We start from the raw sequence: 23885 nt of genomic DNA on the forward strand, positions 1-23885 counted from the left end.
GCGCCAAATGCAATAATAATTCAAATTGACTTTCTATACATCATGTGATTCGCGTTTCGTAACGGTATTCGAAAGAACGTAGGAAGTGGGACGTCTACATTTGCTTTCGCATTTACAATCCTCGCAATAAGAAAATTCCCTTATAGAAAGATGGTGGCGATAGAAGCGTTCATTCGTTGGTAACATTGTGCGCGTGGACAAATCCATCGTGATGACAGTTTCGAGCGGTGACAGTTGCGTACATGTTTGTCAGGCTGCGAGAAGCGTTCCTTCCTATTCCGTTAGTTAGTAAGAGCCACTTTCATCGTTTCGGCCAACGCTCCGTTGTTTAATAAGTTATCTACGGAATACGAATCGTGCTGGAGGTAAGTGACCTAATACACTTTGGTATGTTAGAACCAGATGGTCGCAAGTGATTAACTTGACAGTTTGTTGTTCCGTAGCCCTTGAAAAAAAAGCCTACCGGCAAAATTATACCCTTTTTCAGCAAAGTTGTGTGAAACACTCGTTTACCTTCTTTTCTTTTTTTCTGCTCCGTTATACATTCTTCATTACTTTTATCTATTGATTCGATAAAGAGACCATGTAATACATCCAAAGAATACATGGCTTATATTTCAAGATATAATTTATTTATTTTCTACATACATTTTATTTTACCAACTAATTGAATTTTCTTCTCTTTTTCTCCTTCTTTTTCTCCTAAAAACTAACCAATCTTAATTCTATATTGTTTCATGCAAGATGGTGATAAAAATTGAAAAATGTAGTTTTGCCTAGGTACTGATCATTGATTTGACAAAGATAATTATTATTCTTTATTAGTATAATAACGAACACGTTGTTATCTCTTTTTGTCGTAAAGTTATATTTTTACGGAAACGGTGAACGAGTGAAGTAGATAGTGCTGAATACTAACAAGTTACGCAGTGTAATTCTAAATTTACCTTTAAGTATAATACATTAGTTATAATGGTGACAATTCTTGCTTTCTATGTTCTTTTAAGGAATAAAGATATATTGTGTTTATTTATGTCTCTTTTATTTGTTATCTCGATAGGACATTCGTTAATTATCATTAAATTCAACGATAAAAATCAAATGAAAGTATCGGACGATAAAAGACTGATCGAAAAGAATGATGAGATCGTTATCAACATTATAAAAGCGTGCGATCGACATTATGAAAACATTTCGAAACTGATAGAAAAATAGTAAGTATGCGACGTCAGAGATAATTAAAGCGATGATAGGGTGGTGATCATTCGGCCGACAGAGAAACGGTGACGAGAATGTATATACGTAACACGTGTATATGCACATACTCTCTCTCTATCACTCTCTCTCTCTTTCTCTTTCTCTCTCTCTCTGTCTCTCTCTTTCTCTTTCTCTCTCTCTCTGTCTCTCTCTTTCTTTCTCTTTCTCTCTCTCTCTGTCTCTCTCTCTCTTTCTCTTTCTCTTTCTCTTTCTCTTTCTCTCTCGTCTGGTACGAGCGATGATCCATAAATCGGTGATTGTAAGTATAAAATAATGAAATGCGTTAAGTTATAACAGTTTAAATAATGTCTATGTATTCTCCCAACAACTATGAGTCTTATGAGAGAGTTTTGTCCTTGGTAATACCTAAAACGAATTGACTTGCAACGAAGCCGATTATTTTCGTCTATTTTTCAATGCTTATCGAGAAATTGGACATCGATTTTAAATAGAATCCAATTAGCTTTCCAAGTACATACATAAAATATGTTCTTTCGTTGACAATTTTAACGAGCTCGATATGCTTGTTTCTTTTTTCTTTTTTTGTTTTTTTTCTTTCTTTCTTTCTTTCCCTTCTTTTTCCTTACTTAAGGAGAAAGTAAAAATGTTATTCACACTCTGGGAGTCATATTTTGGAAAACAAAAAGAAAAAGAAAAAAAAATGAAAAACCGTTCGATTCGATCGGAAAAATGATCGGAAAATTGAATTACACATGATTTATTAGTATCTAAAATTTGAGATATGAAAGAACGCTACGTTACGAATTATTCAGACGTTACGTGATAAACGAGGGAAGACTGCTCGCACCACTACGAAGATTTATGCGAATTAGGGTAACTCTGGATGAGGTCAGAACTTTAGCATGAGGCTTATGAATACATATGCGTATGGCGACGTGTGCGCGCGCGCCACACACACACTCAACTCATATATGGTAACAACGCCTTCCCAAGAAATTATGAACGAACCGAGAGAACGGTGAAAGCGAGTAATTTTAACTTTAATTTCTTTTCATTAGCGATTCGTCTCTAACGTCCATTTGTTAATGTAAACTCGAAGGAAGTTTCTCATTTTACGTTTTTCTTCGCTTCCGTCGCTTCTTGAATGGTCGACAAATTTTCTAACTTTTCGTTTTTGCCTGCAAGATTTCTAAGAGAATGAGAGGGAGGGAGAGAGAGAGAAAGAGAAAGAGACAGAGAGAGAGAGGAAGAGAGACAAAAGAGAAAGAGGGAAGTATTTTAATCGGCTGCAAGTTGAGCGCGCAAAGTTTAACTTGACGTCTTCCTTGCCGCGGGAAACACAAAGTAGACGACAATGAAAATAAAAAAAAAAAAAATAAAAAAAAAATGAAACGAGCCGTAACTCTTTTTTTATCTTTCTCTTGCTCAACAACGTCGGAAACAATTTATATGGATTGTGTACAATGTGCACATATATATACTTATGTATATATACGAGTAGAAAATTGAAAGAGAGAGAGGGAGAGTGAGAGAGAGAGAGAGAGGGAGAGAGAGAGAGAGAGAGAGAGAAAGAGAGATATATGTGCGTTTCCGGATGCCGATTGTACGATTCCGATGATTCACGGTCAACGCGCTTTCAAAGCGGTTCCGCAAAACTTTTCAATCAGTATAAAAAGAGAAAGAAGGAAACAGAGACAGAGACAGAAACAGAGATAGAAACAGACAAAACGACAGAGAGAAAAAGATAGCAATGTACATTTTTCTTTACCTTTATTTTACCTCTGCGTTTTTTTATCGATTTTGTAAATTGCTCTTTTTTTGAATCACATGGCAAACAATGAACTACAATACACATAGAGGAAAAAAAAGCAGAGAGAGAGTGAGACAGAAAGAGAAAGAGAGAGAGAGAGAGAGAGAGAGAGAGAGAGAGAGAGAGAGAGAGACCGGAAGTTGAACAAACGATTTCAAAGGGGAGAACATTCGAGTGTAAAAATCCGACATTTCCCCGCGCTAATTCGAATCTCGATGGACATATTTTAAAACACAAGTAGAATATCCAAGCTATATATATTCTCTTATTCGTTTGCATCTACTCTCGTCGTTTGTTCTCTTATTCTTATTCTTTTGAACGTCGTCATTTTCTGCCGTCATTTTACATTCTCGTGGGAGTGACAAGAATGGGAAAATAAAAAGATTAAACCTTTTACGGCATATAGCGTGATAATTACAAATGCGTCGCTCTTCTTTTACTTATTCTTTCCTTTTCGTTTCGTTATTCGATGATTTCAATTAAATATCTTTGTCATGATTTTATCTCTCTCTCTCTCTCTCTCTCTCTCTCTCTCTCTCTCTCTCTCTTTCTCTCTCTCTCTCTCTCTGTCTCTTTCATTTTCTTTTCAAATCAATCATACAAATTTGTTCGATTTTAATACTTTAAGATCGTCTTTATGATAAAAAAATAAAAATATAATCGAGATTCGATAAATTTTCTTTCAATTACGTCATTCATCGATCGTTTCTCATTTTATCGGCATAACGAGACAGCGTTGATTGAGATAAGCTGACGTGCCATGTACAATAATTCGTTAAACTCACTTCGGTGATAGATTACGAGAGAAAAATCGTATCTGCCGATATCCATTCTTTTTTTCTTTTTCTTCTTTCTCTTCCGCATAGCTAATCTGACTATCATAAATCAGTTTTTCGAGATTGATCCATTGTTATGATGCATAATTACGTTGGAATGACATCTCGTAGTAATAGATTGAAAGTAACTATTCGTTTTTACGGGAATTGTTGATTCTCTCTTTTTATTTTTTCTTTTTCTTTCTTTTCTTTTTTTTTTAACTAATGTTTCTAATTATCTTATCGAAAAATATATCCGCCAAGAAAAGAGAAGGTAAAAAAGATAAAGATGTCTGCCAATCGCCATGCGTTTCGATTATACGTTTGAGAGATCAACTAAACCTTCCATTTAACTCTTTAACCATCGACGAAGTACCTCAAAAGATAAGCTGTATCGTCAAATATTCAACAAGGATTTTTACGTTTCGACTGTATTCTCTCTCTCTCTTTCTCTATCTCATTTGCTCTAGCTTTACAAATTTTTCGGTGCAAACAAATCGTACTACGTATTCGAAATAAATTACTCTGAGCGATAAGATTGTTGGCTGGTCGCCAACAACCAACGTGTATTCCACCGAATGTAACTAAACAGAATACGTCATGTATTTATGTATTTATGTATTTAGTGTATGTATGTATGTATGTATCTATGTATGTATGTATGTATGTATGTATGTATGTATGTATGTATGTATGTATGTATATATATATATATATATATATATATATATATGTATTTATGTACACATACATACACACACACACACATGTTTAAAAGATTTATAAATGCACACATAAACAGATTCATAGACACGTTGTACACACATATATACATTCTTGTAAGAAAAATCTAGTTTTAAAGATTTATAATTTCAAAAAAATTATATTAAATTAAACGAAATAAAACATTTCTTGAATTCGTATAAATTAATGTGAATAATCTGTATAATAATGATACATAATCATTAAAATTGTTAGATCATTTTCTTGCGATTTTTATTTGTCAAAAGAAATTATATACATATATAAATCTATTGCAAACATTTAACATTCGTCTTCTATTGAAAGTATTAATCTCAAAATTCTCTGAACGCATAAAGAATGCATCGGTCAGGTTGCTTGTTTTCGTTGAACGTATATATCCGAGCTTATCGGTTATACTGATAGATAATAATATCTTCATTTTCTTCGCGACCAATAATGATCGATTATTCACATTGTTTAAAATCTTTCTACAAAAATATCTCGACAATGTTATAATGACAATAGCAACAGCGATCTTCTAAGTTATTAAATCACAATAGATAATCTATTTACATAAGATTTTTAGATTATTTCAGACCGATTGTAGGGACTAAAAAAAAAAAAGAAAAGAAAAAAGGATCGACGAGTAATGGGGTGCATTACTCTTCGACGTGAGGAAAAGAGTACGTTGTAGAAAAAACAAAAGAAAGAGGAGGGTGGGTAGAGGGATGAAGGGTGAAAAGGGAAGACGCTTTTATTTGCACGTCGTGAAAACGGACCTCGGTGCGCATGTGGAGTATCCCTGCCCTGCGCGGGCTTCATCGACCCTTAAACCATTTCGTACTTCCCAGTATGTGCCTGGCCGTTCGACGTCGCCGGTTAATCGACGAGGAAAAGAGAAAAATAGAGACAGATATAGAGATAAAGATAGAGAAAGAGAAAGAGAGAGAGAGAGAGAGAGAGAGAGAAAGAGAGAGAGAGAGAGAGAGAGAGAGAGAAGAGAGGAAAAAAAATAAAAACAAAAAGAGAGAGAGAGAGAGGGAGGGAGGGAGGGAGGGAGAGGGAGACAATAGAATCAATAACGATAAACTGGTAACGAGTCTACCAAGAAAGATTAAGATCGGATTTTACTCGGATGCTGTCCTTATCTTCAGTGCAATGGACCAACAAAATCGACCTCGATCTTCACGTCTAAGGATGCTACGAACTATGACGGAAGATTCGCGATAAGAAGGCGGAGCCAAAGAAACGAAAAGAGAATTCTCCAGGGAATAGGACTCGAGTGATATCGAGTTTTTTTCAGGATATAATTAATATCCTGAAATTATAATTATTTCTCTCTTTCTCTCTCTTTATTTCTTTTATTTGTTCGTTCTTATTTATTGTTTTTATTATCGTGGGTGGGTAAGAAATATTAGGGAAAGATTTATGCAAATATGTATTTATATGTGTACGTGTTGTACATCGGCCATGGTGGCTTTAAATGTCTTGCAAGGAAAGGAGTGCGAACGCGATGAAACGTGATATGTAATAATACTCTGCTTTCTCTCTCTCTCTCTCTCTCTCTCTCTCCCTCTCTCTCCCTCTCTCTTCTTTCTATTTTTTTATTACATTTTTTTTTATTATTATTACTCTCTCACTTACTCGTTCCGAACGATGCGATTCCTTAAATCGTAATATTACGCTTCTAAACACGGTTGGAAACTAGGATGCATGACCGATCGAATGCTACTTGCTTCTTCTTTTTCTCCTTCTTTTTCTTTTACTTCCCCCTTTCCTATAAGAAAAAAGAGGGGAGAGAGAGAGAGAGAGAGAGAGAAAGAGAAATTTCGAGCGAGAATTATGAAAGTATTCGAGAACGTAAGATTCTTGATAGATAAGGAAAAGTTTCTACGATCTATGATTTTTCAACGATGCGGATTATCCTGGTCCATTGGGAAATATTCGATAATGAATGAATTAAATGATTTATAATTAAAATTTTTCTCTTTTTGTTCGTGTGCTGACTGCAATGTTCTTTGAAAACAAAAATAAAAAAAATGTTGAATGATATATTTTTTTCGCGATTTTGCAATTCGTCGATCAATTGATCTATACAAAAAAGAAATTTTATTCTTGTCGTAGCTTGAAGATATATATATATATATATATATATATATATATATATATACATAGGTATATACTTGTCCTGGTTTACGGTACGTCTCATTTTACGTAAGAATGCTTGCGGATTTAACTTGTTATCTCTCTCGGTAATTCGTTCACACGCGCTAATTGTTTCCTCTTTCTCTTCAAAGGTAGTTATTTATTTAACTATTTATCTATCATCTATCTATGTATCTACTTATCTATAGGACAGTAGAAGACAGCGAGTAAATTCCTTTGCTGTAAACACCTGTTCAGTTTTTTCCGAACATATGAATTAAAGCTCGTGGATCAACGATCGATCGATCGTAAGAAATATCAAGACTCCATTTTGGAACTGGACTTTTTAAATTTCATAAGAAGAAGTTGACTATTGACAAAACAATGAACGTCTTAAATTAAAGAATATAATTGAAGAATATAAAAATTAACAAGGTTTTCTATCAATATTTCAAAGATGAATGCGTTTGTTGGAATGTGCGTTGCCAACGAGTGGAATCGTCAAGGCACCGTTTTACGATGCCAGGAAAAGCCGAGAATGAACGTAAAGATAAGCAAAACGAAGAATGGAATGGACTCGTTACCACCACCACATAAGATCTTTATGGTCCTACGTGGTATCCTGACACCTGCGACTGCTCGACTTATTCGGAATAAATTATCCAAAAGGTAGAAATTAACGAGATAGATTTCTCAAGGATAGATATTTGTCTTTCTGTTTTTCTTTTTTTTTTTCTTTTTATTTCTTCAGTAAAAGATAGATCTTTATCATATTTATTATCATATCATTCTTACAATATTATTCTCGTATTATTTTACAAATCCTTTTTATATTATTTTATAAACGAACTATATACATATTTTCGTATATTGCATTTGTGATTTACATATATTTACTAACTGTAACGCACCATAAAGCGAACACTAACATTTTATTAGTATCGTCAGCATCCAGAATAACTCTGTATCTCTGTTTCTCTGTCTTTTCTCATCGAGAAAAAGAAGAGAAAGAGAGAGAGAGAGAGAGAGAGAGAGAGAGAGAGAGAGAGAGAGAGAGAGAGAGAGAGAGAGAGAACACCAGATTGCTTGGAGCGTTCGTTGGTCTCTCGAAACGAACGCCGTTGTTGTACCACAGCATCGTTAACTGCCGTTTTGAGAAGGGCTGTAGGCAGGAATATAAGAGTTATAACGAACAACAACAACGCGCTAACGATGTCACGCTTTATTGCACTCGATCCAATGATGTCGGAAAGGAAAAACTCCGGGAATTGTTGAAGAGCCGAGAAAATCTGAAGTCGAGAGAAACAGAAAAAAAAAATGAAAAAGAAATGAAAAGAAGTAGTTTGAATTCGAGAATTCGCTTGAAAATTAGCGCGGAAAAAATCGAATCTCTTATTGAAAATTTGTCGAGCGTAAATCATATGTCAAGATGAACGATGACGACGACGATGGCAACGATGAAAACGCGGGAAATACAAAGCGAAATTTTGTTTTTTTTTTATTCTTTTACGGAAAATCGTCGAGCTCCTCTATTCATACGACAACGGTGTACATGTAGATGTATATTTATTTTCTTTTATCACGGATATATGTATAGAACGATTGGTCAGCATTCCATTGGCTGTGCAACAACGTAACTTCGGGGCGTTTCCCTATCAGCAGAATTGCTTCGAAGGCTAATAAAATCCGTTAGCTCGCATTTTGCCGGGATTTGATCTTCGTGCGTATTATAAAAATGTTAAGCTTCTATTCGACTCCCGATCGTCCTCATCGTACGAACATGTTTTTCAAAGTCGTTACAGTTTTAATGGAGTCGTACGTAATCTTGTGATTTCTTTCCTTTTCTTCTTTTTATGACGTAACAAGACCGTATTTTCGTGAACGAGAAGATCATAAATATGTCTCCTCGTCTTATCATACAATACAAAAAGAAAACATTTAATTAAATTAAATAAAACGTGTTGAAGCATCATATAGCGTGATGCTTCGTATTTGTTCGAAATACTCACACTTTTTTAATGAATATTGAAATTGTTTCAGGACTCGAGAAAGTAATAACAACAACGGTACTCCAGTAGGACAATTAGGGTCGACGCATCATGGACCTCAGCTGATGAGCCTGCTTCGTTTATGCACCACTGTGCACCACCATCATCACCACCACCACCACCAACAACAACAACAACAACAACAACAACAACAACAACAACAACAACAACAACAACAACAACAACAACAACAACAACAACAACAGTCATCCCAGTGCGGTATTTTGCATTCCGACAAAATATTTCCGAACCCATTGTCGGAACTTTATCAGGAGGAGAGGATAAATTCGTCTCAGGAAATTCCTATTGACGAGCTGGCTCTACTAGCTAAGCTGGAGGAAGCCAATAGGTACCTAAATTTACATTCAAATGCGTTCTTAACGATTCTCTTCTCTTTGCGACGTCTGGTCACGTTCAAATTTATGATCAACGAATTCTGATGAATCTTTCGAAGAAAATGATTCTATTTTAAATCGTAATTATTTTCTTTGTTATGCCTTTCAATTACTTTACCATTGTATTCGATCATAAATTCGTTTCTATTTAAAATTCTTAAAGAATCATTTTGAAATTATAAGCATAGTCATTTGAGTAAATATTTTATTTACAGGCTCATCGAGTCGGATGCAAAGTCGCTTAACTCTCTTCAGAGTAATCATAGTAGGAAAGGTTCGGACACATCGCAGGTTTCCGTGGCGTCGGGGGGTAGCGGAGGTAACGGAGATGCCGCACCCCGACGCCACACGACTGCCGATGGTGAAGAGAACACCTGGAGTTTGTGGGGTCACATAGTTTCCGATTGGGATTATCATTGGAAGAAGAGAAAAGATTTTGTCAAAGAATTAGTCCGACAGGGTATACCCCATCACTTCAGGTAAATTGAAAGAAGGAAATTAAAAAAATAGATAGTTATTAAAGATAGAGATAGAAAAAGAAAAAAAAGAGAAGATTACCTTTTTGTACATATTGTATATTGCATAACTATAGTGATGTCGTAAAAGTAGGACATATGCGAACACGCATATGCAACGTCGTCGTCATCGTCGTCGTCGTAGTTCATGTCAACAACGATAATAGAACTATGCATCTTCTTTTTCTTAGTTTATAATAGTTGACAAGTTTTTCCTTTATTTGTTATTTCTCTTTCTTAAACGGTGCTTTGTCTAGCGTAGTTAGATATATTTAGAGATTTAAGAGTATAAAAACATTTTAGGGGTATCGTCTGGCAATTGTTGAGCGGCGCACACGATTCTCCTGTAAAAAAACAGTTCGCAGAATATATCAAAGCAACGTCAGCCTGCGAGAGGATTATCAGGAGAGATATAGCGAGAACATATCCTGAGCATGACTTTTTTAAGGAAAAAGATGGTCTTGGTCAGGAGAGTTTGTTTAATGTTATGAAAGCGTATAGTCTTCATGATCGCGAAGTGGGCTACTGCCAAGGTTCGGGATTCATTGTAGGATTGCTTCTTATGCAGGTGCAGTATTGTGTTCCTTTTATAACGGATAACACGCGATGGATATCTTCCTGACCGTTATCCAAAATAATATAAAAAAGAAATAGAGAGAGAGAGAGAAAAACAAAGAAAAAAGAAAAAAAAAAGAGAAATAGAAAAAACAGTATACCGATTTTACCTTTGTTTTCAACGATTTCTTTTTTAACGGCTTGTTGCAGCAAATGCCAGAGGAAGAAGCTTTTGCAGTATTAGTAGCGCTTATGCAAGAGTATCGTTTGCGAGATATGTTTAAGCCGAGTATGGCAGAATTAGGGGTGTGCATGTATCAATTAGAACATTTAGTCGCCGATACGCATCCCGAACTACACGCTCATTTCACGGCTCAAGGTTTTCATACTTCGATGTACGCCTCCTCTTGGTTTCTCACGCTGTTCACCACGGCACTGGGACTACCCCTCGCCTGTCGTATCTTTGATGTATTCCTATCCGAAGGAATGGAGATAATCTTCAAAGTTGCGCTGGCTATGTTGCATTTAGGAAAGGAGGATTTACTAAGTTTGGATATGGAGGGCATGTTGAAGGTAATGATGATTTTCACGTGGCTGGACAGTCCAAGTGTATATATTAAAGCGATTAATGCGTTCACTGTCGGATAATTTATCTACTTATCTATAGATTAGTATAATTTTTACCTGATAAAACACTTGTGTGTTATCTGAATACGTTATTTAAGCAGTTTCAATTCGATTCAGAAGCTGGTTAACATCTTTCAACTTCATAAACGTATAGCGAAGGACAGTGAACGGTGTTAATACTTTATTGGCGGCGTGAGAGTACGTAACTCATCGTGGTAGATCGATGTGCGAGACGGCTTTTGTCAATGAAGTCACGCCTACGCGTTAGTAGAAGTAGGTCGGTTAGCAACAATATATATTTCCATTTTACAGATACCGAGCTCGCGTTTTTCTGTGTGTATTTATTTAAACATTCGCTTTTCGATCGACTAAACACGTATGTGTGTGTATATATATATATATATATATATATATATGCGTATATATATATATGCGTGTATATATATATATATATATAATACATATAGATACATATATATTTGTTTGATAAAGATAGAATATCGTTGTAAATAGTAAATTGTGTGTAAATTATAAATAAAAAGTCGCGTAATGCGAAATATTTGATGCAGTTTTTCCAGAAACAATTACCGAGCAAAGCTGAGAAAGATCCGGACGTACTTATGAATCTGGCATACAGCATGAAAATAAATCCAAAGAGGATGAAGAAGCTGGAGAAGGATTATACCGTACTCAAGATGAAGGAGCAAGAAGAGATGGTAGAATTACGGAGACTCAGGGCGGAAAATAGATTACTCAGGCAAAGAACTGAACTTTTAGAGGCCGAATCTGCTGAGCTCGCCGACAGATTAGTGAGAGGTCAAGTTTCTCGTGCGGAAGAAGAGGAAACTGCGTTTGTAGTGCAAAGGGAATTGGCTGCCCTTCGACACACGCATCTTGAGACCAGTCATCAGCTCGAACAAGCGCACGATGAACTCAGATCGTTGTCTCTTCTTTTAGAGGAAAACGTGAACTCGCGACAATCGTCGCTCGACGAGATCCTGTTGAAGCAGGAAGCTTTATCGCAAAAGGAGGAACTGATACAGTGCCTACAAGAGGAATTGGTTAGGGTCAGACTAAGCGAGGCTGAAAATGGTGTAACGATCAGGGAACTTAGGGCCAGAATACAGGAATTGGAACAAGACAAAAAGACTTTACGCGAATCAACACCTGATAATTCTGTTGCTCATCTGCAGGAAGAACTGATTGCTGTTAAACTCAGAGAGGCAGAAGCGAATCTCTCTTTGAAGGTAAAAATTATTATCTTTTTATTTCGTTTGCGCTCCTTTTATCATACCATATCTTCTTTTTTTTTTATAACTATGATGTTCTCGTAGGATCTCCGACAAAGGGTTATAGAATTGAGTGCTGCGTGGCAAAGGCATCTACAGGAGCATAGATCTGCTCAATCCGCTCCAGCAGCGGATTCAACACCGAAAAAGTTACTTTTTTGGGAAAATAGAGGTCACGAAGTACAAAAGTACGAGGAAGATCTGATGACCACCAGAATTCGAGAAATGGAAGCTCTTACTGAGGTCAAAGAACTTAGGCTTAAGGTCATGGAACTCGAAACTCAAGTACAGGTCGCTACAAATCAATTGCGTAGGCAAGATGAAAATGGGAAGGTACTTAAGGAAGAATTGGAGAATGCACGTGCTGCGGAAAAAGTTCTCGCTGCCAAGTTGCGAGATGAACAGCGTAAGTACGCCGATTTGGAATCGAAAATAAAAGATGAAACAATGATGGCTAGGATACGTGATGCTGAACATGCTCAACAAGTTGCCGAGCTCACGCAGAAAATTTCTTTGCTCGAATTAAAGGTAATTTGATTTGATTTAATCAAATTTCTTATTAACCCTCTATGGGCCGGTGTAACTTTCAGGTCACATTTTAATTTATCGAGATTTTTCGAAATAATTATAGCTTTTTTCATGAGATGGCGCATAAATCTTAATTTAATTTTTTTTGGATTTAAAACAAAAATTCGCCCCATAGAGGGTTAATTATTGCTTTCTTGATATATATATATTTTTCTATTTTTTTGTGTTTTTTCATTTTCATCGTAGAACGAAGAAATGCATGCGGAAGGTGAGCTAAGAAATAATTTAGATGACAGTGAGAGAGTAAGAGAACTCCAAGATAAAGTTGCGGAACTAAAAGCAGAGGTAAGTAGAGAAAATTGATTGAGAATAAGCTAGACAGAGTTATATTATTAATTGCATCACATAGAAGCAATTTTAAAAGTTGCAGTAAGGGGTGAAGTTTTGTCATTTATGATTATGATCATGACAAACTTGGATAATATTCCTTAATCACATCTGTCATTATCATTGTTATTCGTATATTACTAGATAAGGTGGTAAGTTTTTTGCATATGAACGACAATAAACTTAATATGATCTTTACAAGGAATACAATTTAAAGAGAAAATTAGGATTAGTTAGAATATCAATTTTTTATATTAGCTTAAAGATATTAATTCGAAAGTTTATTATTTTTTAATTGAAAATTATTATTACGTTTATTGTATTTAAATATAAAACCTGTAATTTTTGACAGATTACATAGAAGTAGCTGTAACCGTAGGAGCCTATAGATTAACAATCGTTTCTTAGTACCCCAATATATAAATAGACGTTATGTCTACATATATGCGTATAAAAATTAGAAGATGTTAAGCTTGTAGTTCGTAAATATTGAAAACCCCCGCATATCTTCTCGTAATAAGTTTAAATAGTGAAATAAAAGAGTAAAGATGTATTATCTAATAGCGTGATACGAACTAAGTTTTTATAATTTGGTTATTTCTCTACTTGATTCATACACATAACAACTCACTAATACTTTGAGAATAGGATAAAGTGTTTATATATAAAAGCTAAAGTTTAAGATATCAAAATATCACTTATTTAATGTTCTTACTAATATTCAATGGTACTGCTTTTCATGCATTTTTTTTTACATGTTTGCCTCCAAATTTGATGCACATCCTACCCATATCAAAGATTTTCTATTTATATGAATTTCAATCCAATTGTGAATAACTTCAGATAAAAAATATTTTCTAAATTTTTGTGCATGTCTTTAAATGTTGACCTGTACAAAAATATGGATAATTAATGTGATATGTATATACATATACATACATATATATATATACATACATATATATATATATATATATATATATACACACATATATATATATACACATATATATATAGTTGTTTTTTCTATAATTTTATGTTACTGTAAGCACAAATTTTTAAAATCATACCAGTAAAATTTGTAAAATTATTAATTGGTGTGTATTCATTGTAAAACGTCAGTGGGGCAAAAAGGTATTGTAAATTGTGCTTCTTTTCTACTGTAACAATAATTATTGTGTTACACTCATAAATAATGTCATGCACAAATTGCACCTCTTACTGCAATGTAACGCTAATTACCACGCTTAGTATTGACATTGCTTTCAGTTATAAACTTACATAAATTTGAATACATGATAACGGCAAGATGAAAAATAATTCGATCGGTTTTGGATACGTTTAATCTTATCGTTTATAACTTTCATTCATAACATCTATATGTTTTCTCAGTTTTAGCCTTTGGTGGAAGGTCATTCCTCGTTCTAACAATCCTTTAGATTAGAGACTTTACTACATTTTGACACACACGTGTACACGAGACTGAACGAACGCATTTTTATCGTTTCAGCATATAGTTTACTTATTTATATATAGAGTATATTTGTAGCATCCATTATTAGTTGCAGTTGGTATACATAATCACACCAACACAGCTTTTGTGACATCGTGTGTGAAAATAATGTGATCGAACAGGTACCTCTATGCATTAAGGACGCAGTACGTTACGTCATTTATCGTTTATCGTGATATTGACTTCCTTTGAATGAAAGTTCATCCCATTCCGAATTTGCTAAGGCCAAAATTATTCACACAGCTTTTACTTATTTCTCAAGTGATTATTTTTCTTTATATATTTCATTTTTGCAGATATAAGTATCAAATTATGGCACATCAAGTCATAAAAGATGCTTTTATACATTGCCACTGCGCTGGTTTATATTAAGCTATTGTTACCATTAAACACCATTTATTTCTTCATATCTATTCACAGAAGTATGTAACAACATTGTTAGATTAATGCTTTTCTAGACAGAATATATGTAATATTTTATATAGTTTTGTGTATAGTTTTGTAAAAGATAATATATTATTACTAATAACGTTCTTAATATAGCCAAGTTCAACATTGATCGTTGACAACATTCATTAAAAATTCATCCGTCTCACCCATTGCCCTTTGAAAATGTTGCATTAGTCGGTGAGAGTTAGCACAGCATAGAGAATACACATACTATAGAGTTAAGTGAAATATTAAGTCGGAACACTTTGAAGACAATTCTAGGATATATAGAATTTATTAAATAATAATATGATAACTTTTGTTCATGTTGGAAGATATTACGTAAACCGTGTAATGAGAACAAGAAGGACTACACTGCTAATCCTTAGTGTATAAAGGTACCAAGGCACTACGTTAATACTAATAGAAGGATCTAATCGTTTCTGTAAAACTAACCCTCTACTGCTGTGTTATCTCTGTCTCCTTAGTTCCCTACGCCAATCACCAGCCCGGAGACTGAGCCTTGGCGCTGGGTCGAGTAAGTCTTTACCCATCTGTAAGCATTATTTTTTATCATTTCATATGCGTAGCATGGTATATACCTACTTGTGAAATTTTCAAAAATTCGTTGTTATCATACATTTCTATTCGTTAATAATTAGTCGTATTAGTCTAATTATTATCTTTCGTGTATTTTTCTATTATTTTTATTACAATTATATAATCTTGGAACATATATTTTTTTTCATTATATTATTCGAAATGAAACATATTACGATAACAATAAGTAGAGTTCCACGAAAGGAATCGTATTTTTTTTTCTTGTTTTTTCTTGATTTGTTTATACCGTGTCATTTAGTTTTGACTTTCATAGATGTATAAGATTGTATATAAGAATTCGTAATGTAAATAATCATAGGCATTCCTACACTACCTCTCAAGTCGGTTGTTAGTCAAGACGGTTCGCGAAGTATATACGTGTATCTTGAAATTATTAATTATAACCAAATATTACGTCTTTCTTATTCCTATTTTCCAGCGGATGATAATAATTATAATAATTAATAGGTATTGGGTCTTTGATAATACTGCATGTTTGTATCACTATCCTACATACATATATTTCACACGTTTTCGTTCTTTTCTTTATTTTTTTCTTATTTTATTTCCTCATTTTATTTCAATGTTTTTACTTTTCAATCGCGCTACATATACGCACGAATAATTTCTTTCGTAATTCTTTATGATATCGCTTAGCCGATGCTGTAATTAATCATAAGCACAAGAATGTCGCATCGTCCATACAATAATAGTCGCATGTGTCGTTTGCACTATTTTGCGTCGCCATTGTTATCAGTAGAATAACACTAACGTAAATCGTAGGAATCGATCTTAAAGATCATTCAAAAATACTACGAAGTATTACATATAAGAGGCTTCGTTCGTTCATTTTTAGAAAATGTAGGGTGGTCGTATAAAATTGGTTCATACGTTCGTATTTCGTATATGACGTATATGGCAAATAATATTAAAGATTTTATTATTATTTATAAATTGATAATAATATCATTGTTAATGTAAGCAAGTTCAAACAGATACTGTATATAATAATGTTATATCTCGATCGTAAGAATAATTTTTATAATGTATACGAAATAGGATCATATGATCATCAGTGTCGATAAAAACGATTTCGTCGTTATCGATCTAGCGTCGTTTTTAGGAAAAATCGTTTGCCCGAGTATAAATTTTTGTTGCTGTTTTGATAAGCGAAGGACAGAATGACAGAAATAGGACGAGGAAAAACGAAGAAGACGCTCGATGATATCGAACGAATCGAATGGTACACATTACAGTTTTGTATTATATATTTTCACAGGTCATGAGGTTAGAAAGTTGGAAACAACGTTGGACCGGCCATGGTGATCATCAACCCGTTCGAAGTTTTAGCATCGACACTGAGAGTGAGTTAGACGAGCGGGATCTGAGGATTTGTTTACCAGATCATATCAACACGACCACTCCAAACTCACCCGAGGTATAGAATTCTACGTCTAAATACAGACGCACTTTTAGGCAGCTAATTATTATTCAAACAATACTCCATTGTCGAAGAACCGAGTGAATCCTTTGTTCGTGACCGTGTTCTCTCTCTCTCTCTCTCTCTCTCTCTCTCTCCTTTTATCTCTCTCTTTCTCTCTTTTCAAAGAAATAACGATTTTTTAAAAGAAATTACGTTCAAAGAAATTACGTTTAATTATCGATTAAAAATTTTATGTTAGGCCCATAAGGCTTATATTTATGTGTATCGTTATTATTGGTAGGTAATGAGTGAGAGAGAGAGAGAGAGGGGGGGAGGGAGAAAAGAAAAGGACGAAGGAGTGAGAGAAGAAAATAGAGTAACGTTTGACTAACGTAGTGGAAAAAGTATCTTCTCTGATCGTCGTATTACGAAGAAAGACGATCGTTTCATTTTTATCGTATAGATGTTCTCGATTATAATCAAGCTTTTTATTCGAAACATTTATTAATCTTCCATCTTCTTCTTTTCAATTATCCATTCATTCATTTATTCATTCATTCATTCATTCATTCATTCATTCTTTTTACTTTCTGTTTTTTTCATTTAATCATTTGCACACTTAACTGTGTTGTTAGTGCGATAACGTTTTCTACGTACGCTTTATTACCGGGATAAATATATCGTGCTAAGTTATTGATAGCGATGCAGGATGTCAACCATTACCTATGATTCATAGCAGTGACTATTATCGAATAGATCGGTGTTGTTTCAACTATACATTGATATTATCAAAAAAGCGAAGAGATCTTTACGGAAGTTCGTTAGAACGCATTTTTATAGGAACGTGTTATGTTTACAAATTGACGAATAGATAGAGAGACACGGGGTGGGGGAAGCGGCGACAAATGAAATAAAAACGACGAAAGCATTATATAGATAGATATCGATACGAATACATGAGATATTAGTTCGAATAATTAATTAGTATTTTATGGAAATGTAAACGTGATCCTTTTTTATAAAATTTGTTGGTAATAAAAAAAAGATAAATAAATATTTAGAATAATAACATTTCCATTTCGATATCTCGTAACACTTTCAAGCAATGGTCAAAGATCAAAGTTTTATACATAGCACGTTCCTTTATTTATATTATATTTTACACAGTATGATATATGTAGGTACAACGAATTATAAACGTATGACTGTCTAATCTAAAAATTCAAATTATCAATTGAATCATTTCCAATCGAATTTTTATCTTTGCTCGATGGATTTATAAACAACACACAAACACATACCAGAAAAACGTACACACACGCACGTATACAAACATATTTATAGGAATGATCATGCGAATACTTTTTTAACTTGGAAAGCTTGATTATAGTCACCAGCCGATCAAACATTTTCGTAGTCTAATAAATGTAGAGAAAAAAAATAATCGATTGGTTTTTTTTTTATATGCATTAGTCGAATTTTAAAAATCAAGAGATTATTATTATAATTATTGTTAAATTCGATTGAATTCGTAGGATCATGTATTTGATATAGAAATGATCGAGTGATTTCGGATACTTATTAATAGAAAATCTCTCAAAAAAAAGACTCGATCGTATTGATTTTAAAGAAAAATATAGTACTAATAAAAGACAAAACAAGATAGTTTTACCAACGACGGTTCTCATTCTCTCACGTATGTATATTCTTACGGCGATATATACGTGCGTTTAAATATTATTAAAGTATGTAATTTAACAAGGTGTAATGTGTAATCTGGCGCACAATATAGAGAGATTACATTTTACATGGAGTCTAATTTCTCTAATTTGCATATTACGATTAAGCGTATGATAGACGATTATTTGCTACGAATTATAATTATAATAATTATTATTATTATTATTATTATTATTATTATTATTATTATTATTATTATTATTATTATTAGTATTAGTATTAGTATTATATATTATACATTTAATTATAGCATATACTTATCGTATATTCGTGATAGAGAAAAAGCAGATTTGATTTTTTCCTTCTTCAATGAATTTAATTTAAACGATTACAGATTGTTGAAACTGAGACCGAACGAGGTAATCGGGAGTACTTGTAAAAAAGAAAAGAAAAGAACAGAAAATATGATTATTGCCCGGGTAACTCGTTCCTTAACAGTGACCTTCCTAGGATGTGATAGTAACTTCTGACGTAAGTAAATCGCGTTTTGAGAAAGCAGAAGCATAACGAAAAGCTATAACAAAAAAAAAAGAATAGTAAATAAGAAAAAAATAAGCTGCTGCTTTGTCTTTTTTATTAACAAAATTTCATTTTAGCCTACATACGTAATAGGTGTTATGTACATATATATATATATATATATATATATGTATATATACATATACATATATATTTATATTTATATTTATATTTATATTTATATTTATATTTATATTTATATTTATATTCATAAGATACATATTTCACGACGTTTACGTCGATTTTTTCTTCGCTTTGGCCTAATATCTTATACGTCCATCATTTCTTTTTCTTTTTCTTTTTTTTTTTTTAATTTTTTCTCGTTTGTAAATACGTAATTGTCTTAAATATAAAACATTTCTGCGAACACTGTAGAGAAAGCGAATTTGCACTGATTCACGAAGATTAGAATTTATTAATAGAATTTATTATTATTTTTATTTTTCTTCTTCTTATTATTATTATTATTATCATTATTATTATTATTATTATTATTATTATTATTATTATTATTATTATTATTATTATTATTATTATTATTATTATTATTATTATTATTATTATTATTATTATTATTATTATTATTATTATTATTATTATTATTATTATTATTATTATTATTATTATTATTATTATTATTATTATTATTATTATTATCATCATTATTATTGTTATTATTCGCTTTCGTGCATGTGTGCGTGTGAAATTTGCATGCATGTGCGGTGTCTTTGTTCGAGCGAGCACGACACACTAATAACATGTTTATGAAAATAATTTTTTTAATTATTATTTTTTTCTTAAACTTATTGCTTTTTGCAATAGGTTCAAATAGCACGTAAGAACGTCTTAATTAATGAAATTGAAGATTTTTTTAACTGTTCGATACAGGCTAATCTTGGGATTTACAATAATAAAAAAAAGATTTGTCGATTTTTGTCTCGAAGAGAGTAGGTATATGTATAGAAAGAAAATCATCAAATTGTTATTCATCTATTCATTGCGTGTAATTTGTTTCGTGTAATAGTATATATTGAAAAGAAAAAGCGTATATGCATCTAAAAAAAACACACACACATACAGGGTAAAATTATGGAAAAAAATACTTTATTATTCCTTATTTACGTACATATATATACACAATATATATATATCCACAATATATATATATATACACACACATACATACAAACATATATACATATACATATACATAAATATAAGACACTTTCCATATTTCATGCATATAAAATATAATTACACATATACAGATAAAAGAAAAAAGAAAAAGAAGGAAAAAAACAGAAGTGCGAAGCTTATCAACTTTCTCTGCACTGTTACATTTTTTATATAAATATGTAAATGTAGGCTGCACTTTTGATAATATATTATCGCATTGTATTCCGAGTATAATACATCGATATCGTAAAGTAAGTTCTGCAAATCCGTCTTCGTAGTTAACTTTTTTAAAACTTCGTCATGTTCGTTTAACGCGAAAAAAAGATAAAAATTATCTTATTATTTAATTGAAGAGAAGTGGCAATTAATTTATAGTTTTATGACGATTAACGTAAGAAAATAAAAATTGATTTAACTTCGTCGAACGTTAGTGGAAAGATAATACAACGCGATGACGAATATACAATTTATTTATATCGTTTAAAGAAAAAGTTATGTAATAAAATTTTTCATGAAATACGCCGTTGACGATGAGTAAATCAGATTAGAATACCGATAGGGATCTTAGAACAAAGTAGTGCTCGTAAAATTTTCCGATAGCCCTTGAATGGATGAAGATTTCGACATATGTATCTTTCTGGTAGAAGAAAGTGCAAGAAAGTATAAAGAAATGGTCCATTAAAACGTTAAAATAAAAAAGAAAAAAAAATAATGAAAGAACGAGGATCGTTGTCAATTCACAGTGGAATCGAATAGAAAAAAAAGAAAAATAAAAATTCAATAAAGAAAAATAAAAAGAAACAAGATAAAATGATTTTTTAACAGATAGAATGAAGTTAAACTAAAGTAGGTGAAAAAAAATGAATTGTATTCGGGTCATTGAATTTAATTATGTATACTTAACGAATATAACGTAATATCGTAGCCAAGGAATTAATATATACAACATACATACATATACATATGTTTATGAGTGTGTATATATATATATATACATATATATATATCCATATATATATATACACATATATATATATATATTCATATATATATATATACACATATATATATATATATATTCATATATATATATATACACATATCATGCATACTGACTCCTAGGAGAGTTTTCTAGATGTCGAAGCAAACGTTGATTTTACACGACTTTTTTACAGACGAAGAAAGAGATACGAAAAAGAAACAAAAAGCACAGACTCTACATAGATACATATATACGTACGCATGTATTTTTTCCACTCCATGTAACATGTACATTTTTATATGCGACAAAAGAGGACACATACTTTTTAGTTTTTCTTTTGTATTTTTTTTTCTCTTTTTTCGTGACATTGCATATGAGAAAACAATTTGACGAAATCAAATCGTACGTAATAAGATATTTAGACGAGAATGTACGTGGTGATGAATACATAAAAAAATAAAAATATAAAAGATTAGCAAAAACAATAATATATATATATATTCGTTTAAAAGACAAACATAGTTTGTCGACGTTTGTATATTTCTATAAAGAATTTTATAATTTAATATCGAAATTTATCTTAGTCATCTTTCTCTTCTCACTCCGTTTTCGTTTTTTCGTTTTTTGTCTTTGTTTTTCTTTTTTTTTCATTTTTCTTTTACGATATAGATCCGATTTCAGCAGGATAAAACAATATAACAAGAGGAAGAAGAGGAGGAGGAGGAAGAGGGGAGAAAAGCGAACGGCAAATCGATCTTAATTGAAAAATCTTCGATATTTTATAATGTGATGACATGTATAAGATTGAATAAAATGTATTACGTATTTACAATGAACTGTCTCGATATCGATCCGCGACAGTCCGTACATATGTATGTATGTATGTACAAACTGACTGTGATGTGAAAGGCTATGATGTCTTTCTTTTTCTTTTTGTCTTTTCTTCAATTTTTCTGAATTTTTTCACAATCGAGAGGAAGGAGGAAAAGGACCAAGAAGAAAATTATATGATCGTGAGGAACCGAAAAGGAACGACGAATAGTACAAGTATCTATGTATATATGTATGTATGTATGTATATATGTATGTATATACAATATAAACGGTGTGATGTCTTTACTTATCTATAAAGGATTATCCTTTGACCATTTCCATACTTTTGGAGATCTTTCTCTCTCTTTCTTTTTCTCTCTCTCTCCCTTTTTCTCTCTCTCTCTTTTTCTCTCTCTCTCTCTCTCTCTCTCTCTATATATATATATATATATATATATATATATATATATATTCTTTTTTTTTCTCTTTCTCTAGAGTATATCTGCACATATAACCGAGGAAAGTATCCTTGTTCGATCGTGAGGAAGCCCCGGAACACACCCTAACTTTTCTATATAGTACGAGAATTAAAGTACAAAAGAGTTTCAACCTCGCTCACGAATACGTTCTCGTAATTCGCGAAAATCGAACGATGCTTTTTTTTCTTCTCATCGTATAAAATAATCAGTGGTACGACGGGAATCATTCTCAATGTATTTTTTTTTCATAATATATCACTTGGGTACTTTTAAACATGTTTATATACAGATACATATCTTGAATATTGAGAAATGTTTCACGATATTTCGAAACCAAGAACCAAAGAATTTATTTTCGATAATAGATGGAATGAGAAAGATAGATTAATATAGTTTTTTCTATTTCTCTCTTTCTTTCTTTATCTCTATCTATCTATCTCTACTATTTTCCTCGAGGGAATTCTTTTGGTCTGTCAGTCAATTAAAAGCAACGTAGACAAATAGCGTGCTGCTTCATGCGATTACAATTATCTCAAAGACAGAAGAGAGAGAGAGGAAAGAAATAGAGAGAAAGAGAGCGAGAGAAATAAAGAGAGAGAAAAAGAGAGAGAGAGAAAGAAAGAGAAAGAGGGGCAGTTATCTTAATCATAAAACGTTCAAAGTAACCGCCGAGAGAGATACGAAGTAGAGGGAAGGAGAAGAATAAAAAAGATGAGAAATAAGAATGACATGCGTGACTTGTGATCCTTCGTTTTTTCTGGTAAACAATAAAGATATCGATCCCGTTCGTTGGTTCGTTCGTTGGTTTGTTCCTCTGGTATGTCAAAAATCATTGAAACTTTTTGACGATTGGACGAGATTAAAGAATGAGAAGCGTATTTTTCGTTCTGATGTAATTCGATTCGGTGCTTTTGGATTATATATATTAAATTACATTGCCAGCTAACGTTTTATGAATGTTTCTTACTACCAGTAGGGTTGAAAAGTCATATGCGTGTATCACCACCCCTATCTTATACTGGCGAATGTGTACATAGAACAAATACGAATATACATAAATACATACGTGTGGCATATGTATGTATCTACATAATAAGCGTTTCTAAATCTGTTCGTTGGAAATTCATTAAGCCGG

The 23885-nt window shown here is 32.6% G+C and overlaps 1 protein-coding gene and 1 long non-coding RNA gene across 9 annotated transcripts; one reads left to right on the forward strand and one right to left on the reverse strand.

Annotated features, from left to right (window-relative positions):
• Positions 1-68: 68 nt before the first annotated feature.
• Positions 69-22451, forward strand: Evi5 (ecotropic viral integration site 5). Of its 8 annotated transcripts, XR_014982178.1 has the most exons (11): positions 8399-8547; positions 8773-9129; positions 9391-9654; positions 9994-10258; positions 10456-10818; positions 11442-12119; positions 12207-12689; positions 12936-13034; positions 16898-17056; positions 19116-19252; positions 22128-22451. XR_014982178.1 is itself a non-coding variant. In XM_035881115.2 (10 exons), the coding sequence occupies exons 2-10, from the start codon at positions 8846-8848 to the stop codon at positions 19158-19160; spliced, it is 2640 nt and encodes an 879-aa protein (XP_035737008.2). In that variant the 5' UTR covers positions 69-365; positions 8773-8845; the 3' UTR covers positions 19161-19410. The 8 variants fall into 8 exon arrangements, 7 of the variants coding, with proteins under 7 accessions (XP_035737008.2, XP_085513118.1, XP_085513119.1 ...); XM_035881115.2 differs by lacking the exons at positions 8399-8547; positions 22128-22451 and adding an exon at positions 69-365 and having other exon boundaries at positions 19116-19410; XM_085656992.1 differs by lacking the exon at positions 19116-19252 and having other exon boundaries at positions 22128-22448.
• LOC118448181 (uncharacterized) lies at positions 13449-16641 on the reverse strand. Its single transcript, XR_014982179.1, has 4 exons — positions 15659-16641; positions 14358-15572; positions 14147-14236; positions 13449-13965 (listed from the first exon to the last, which is right to left on the reverse strand). It is a non-coding gene; the product is annotated as an uncharacterized LOC118448181 (long non-coding RNA).
• Positions 22452-23885: the final 1434 nt, after the last annotated feature.

Source organism: Vespa mandarinia, chromosome 5 (assembly GCF_050613455.1).
Source record: "Vespa mandarinia isolate Hongniang chromosome 5, ASM5061345v1, whole genome shotgun sequence".
NCBI lineage: Eukaryota > Metazoa > Arthropoda > Insecta > Hymenoptera > Vespidae > Vespa > Vespa mandarinia.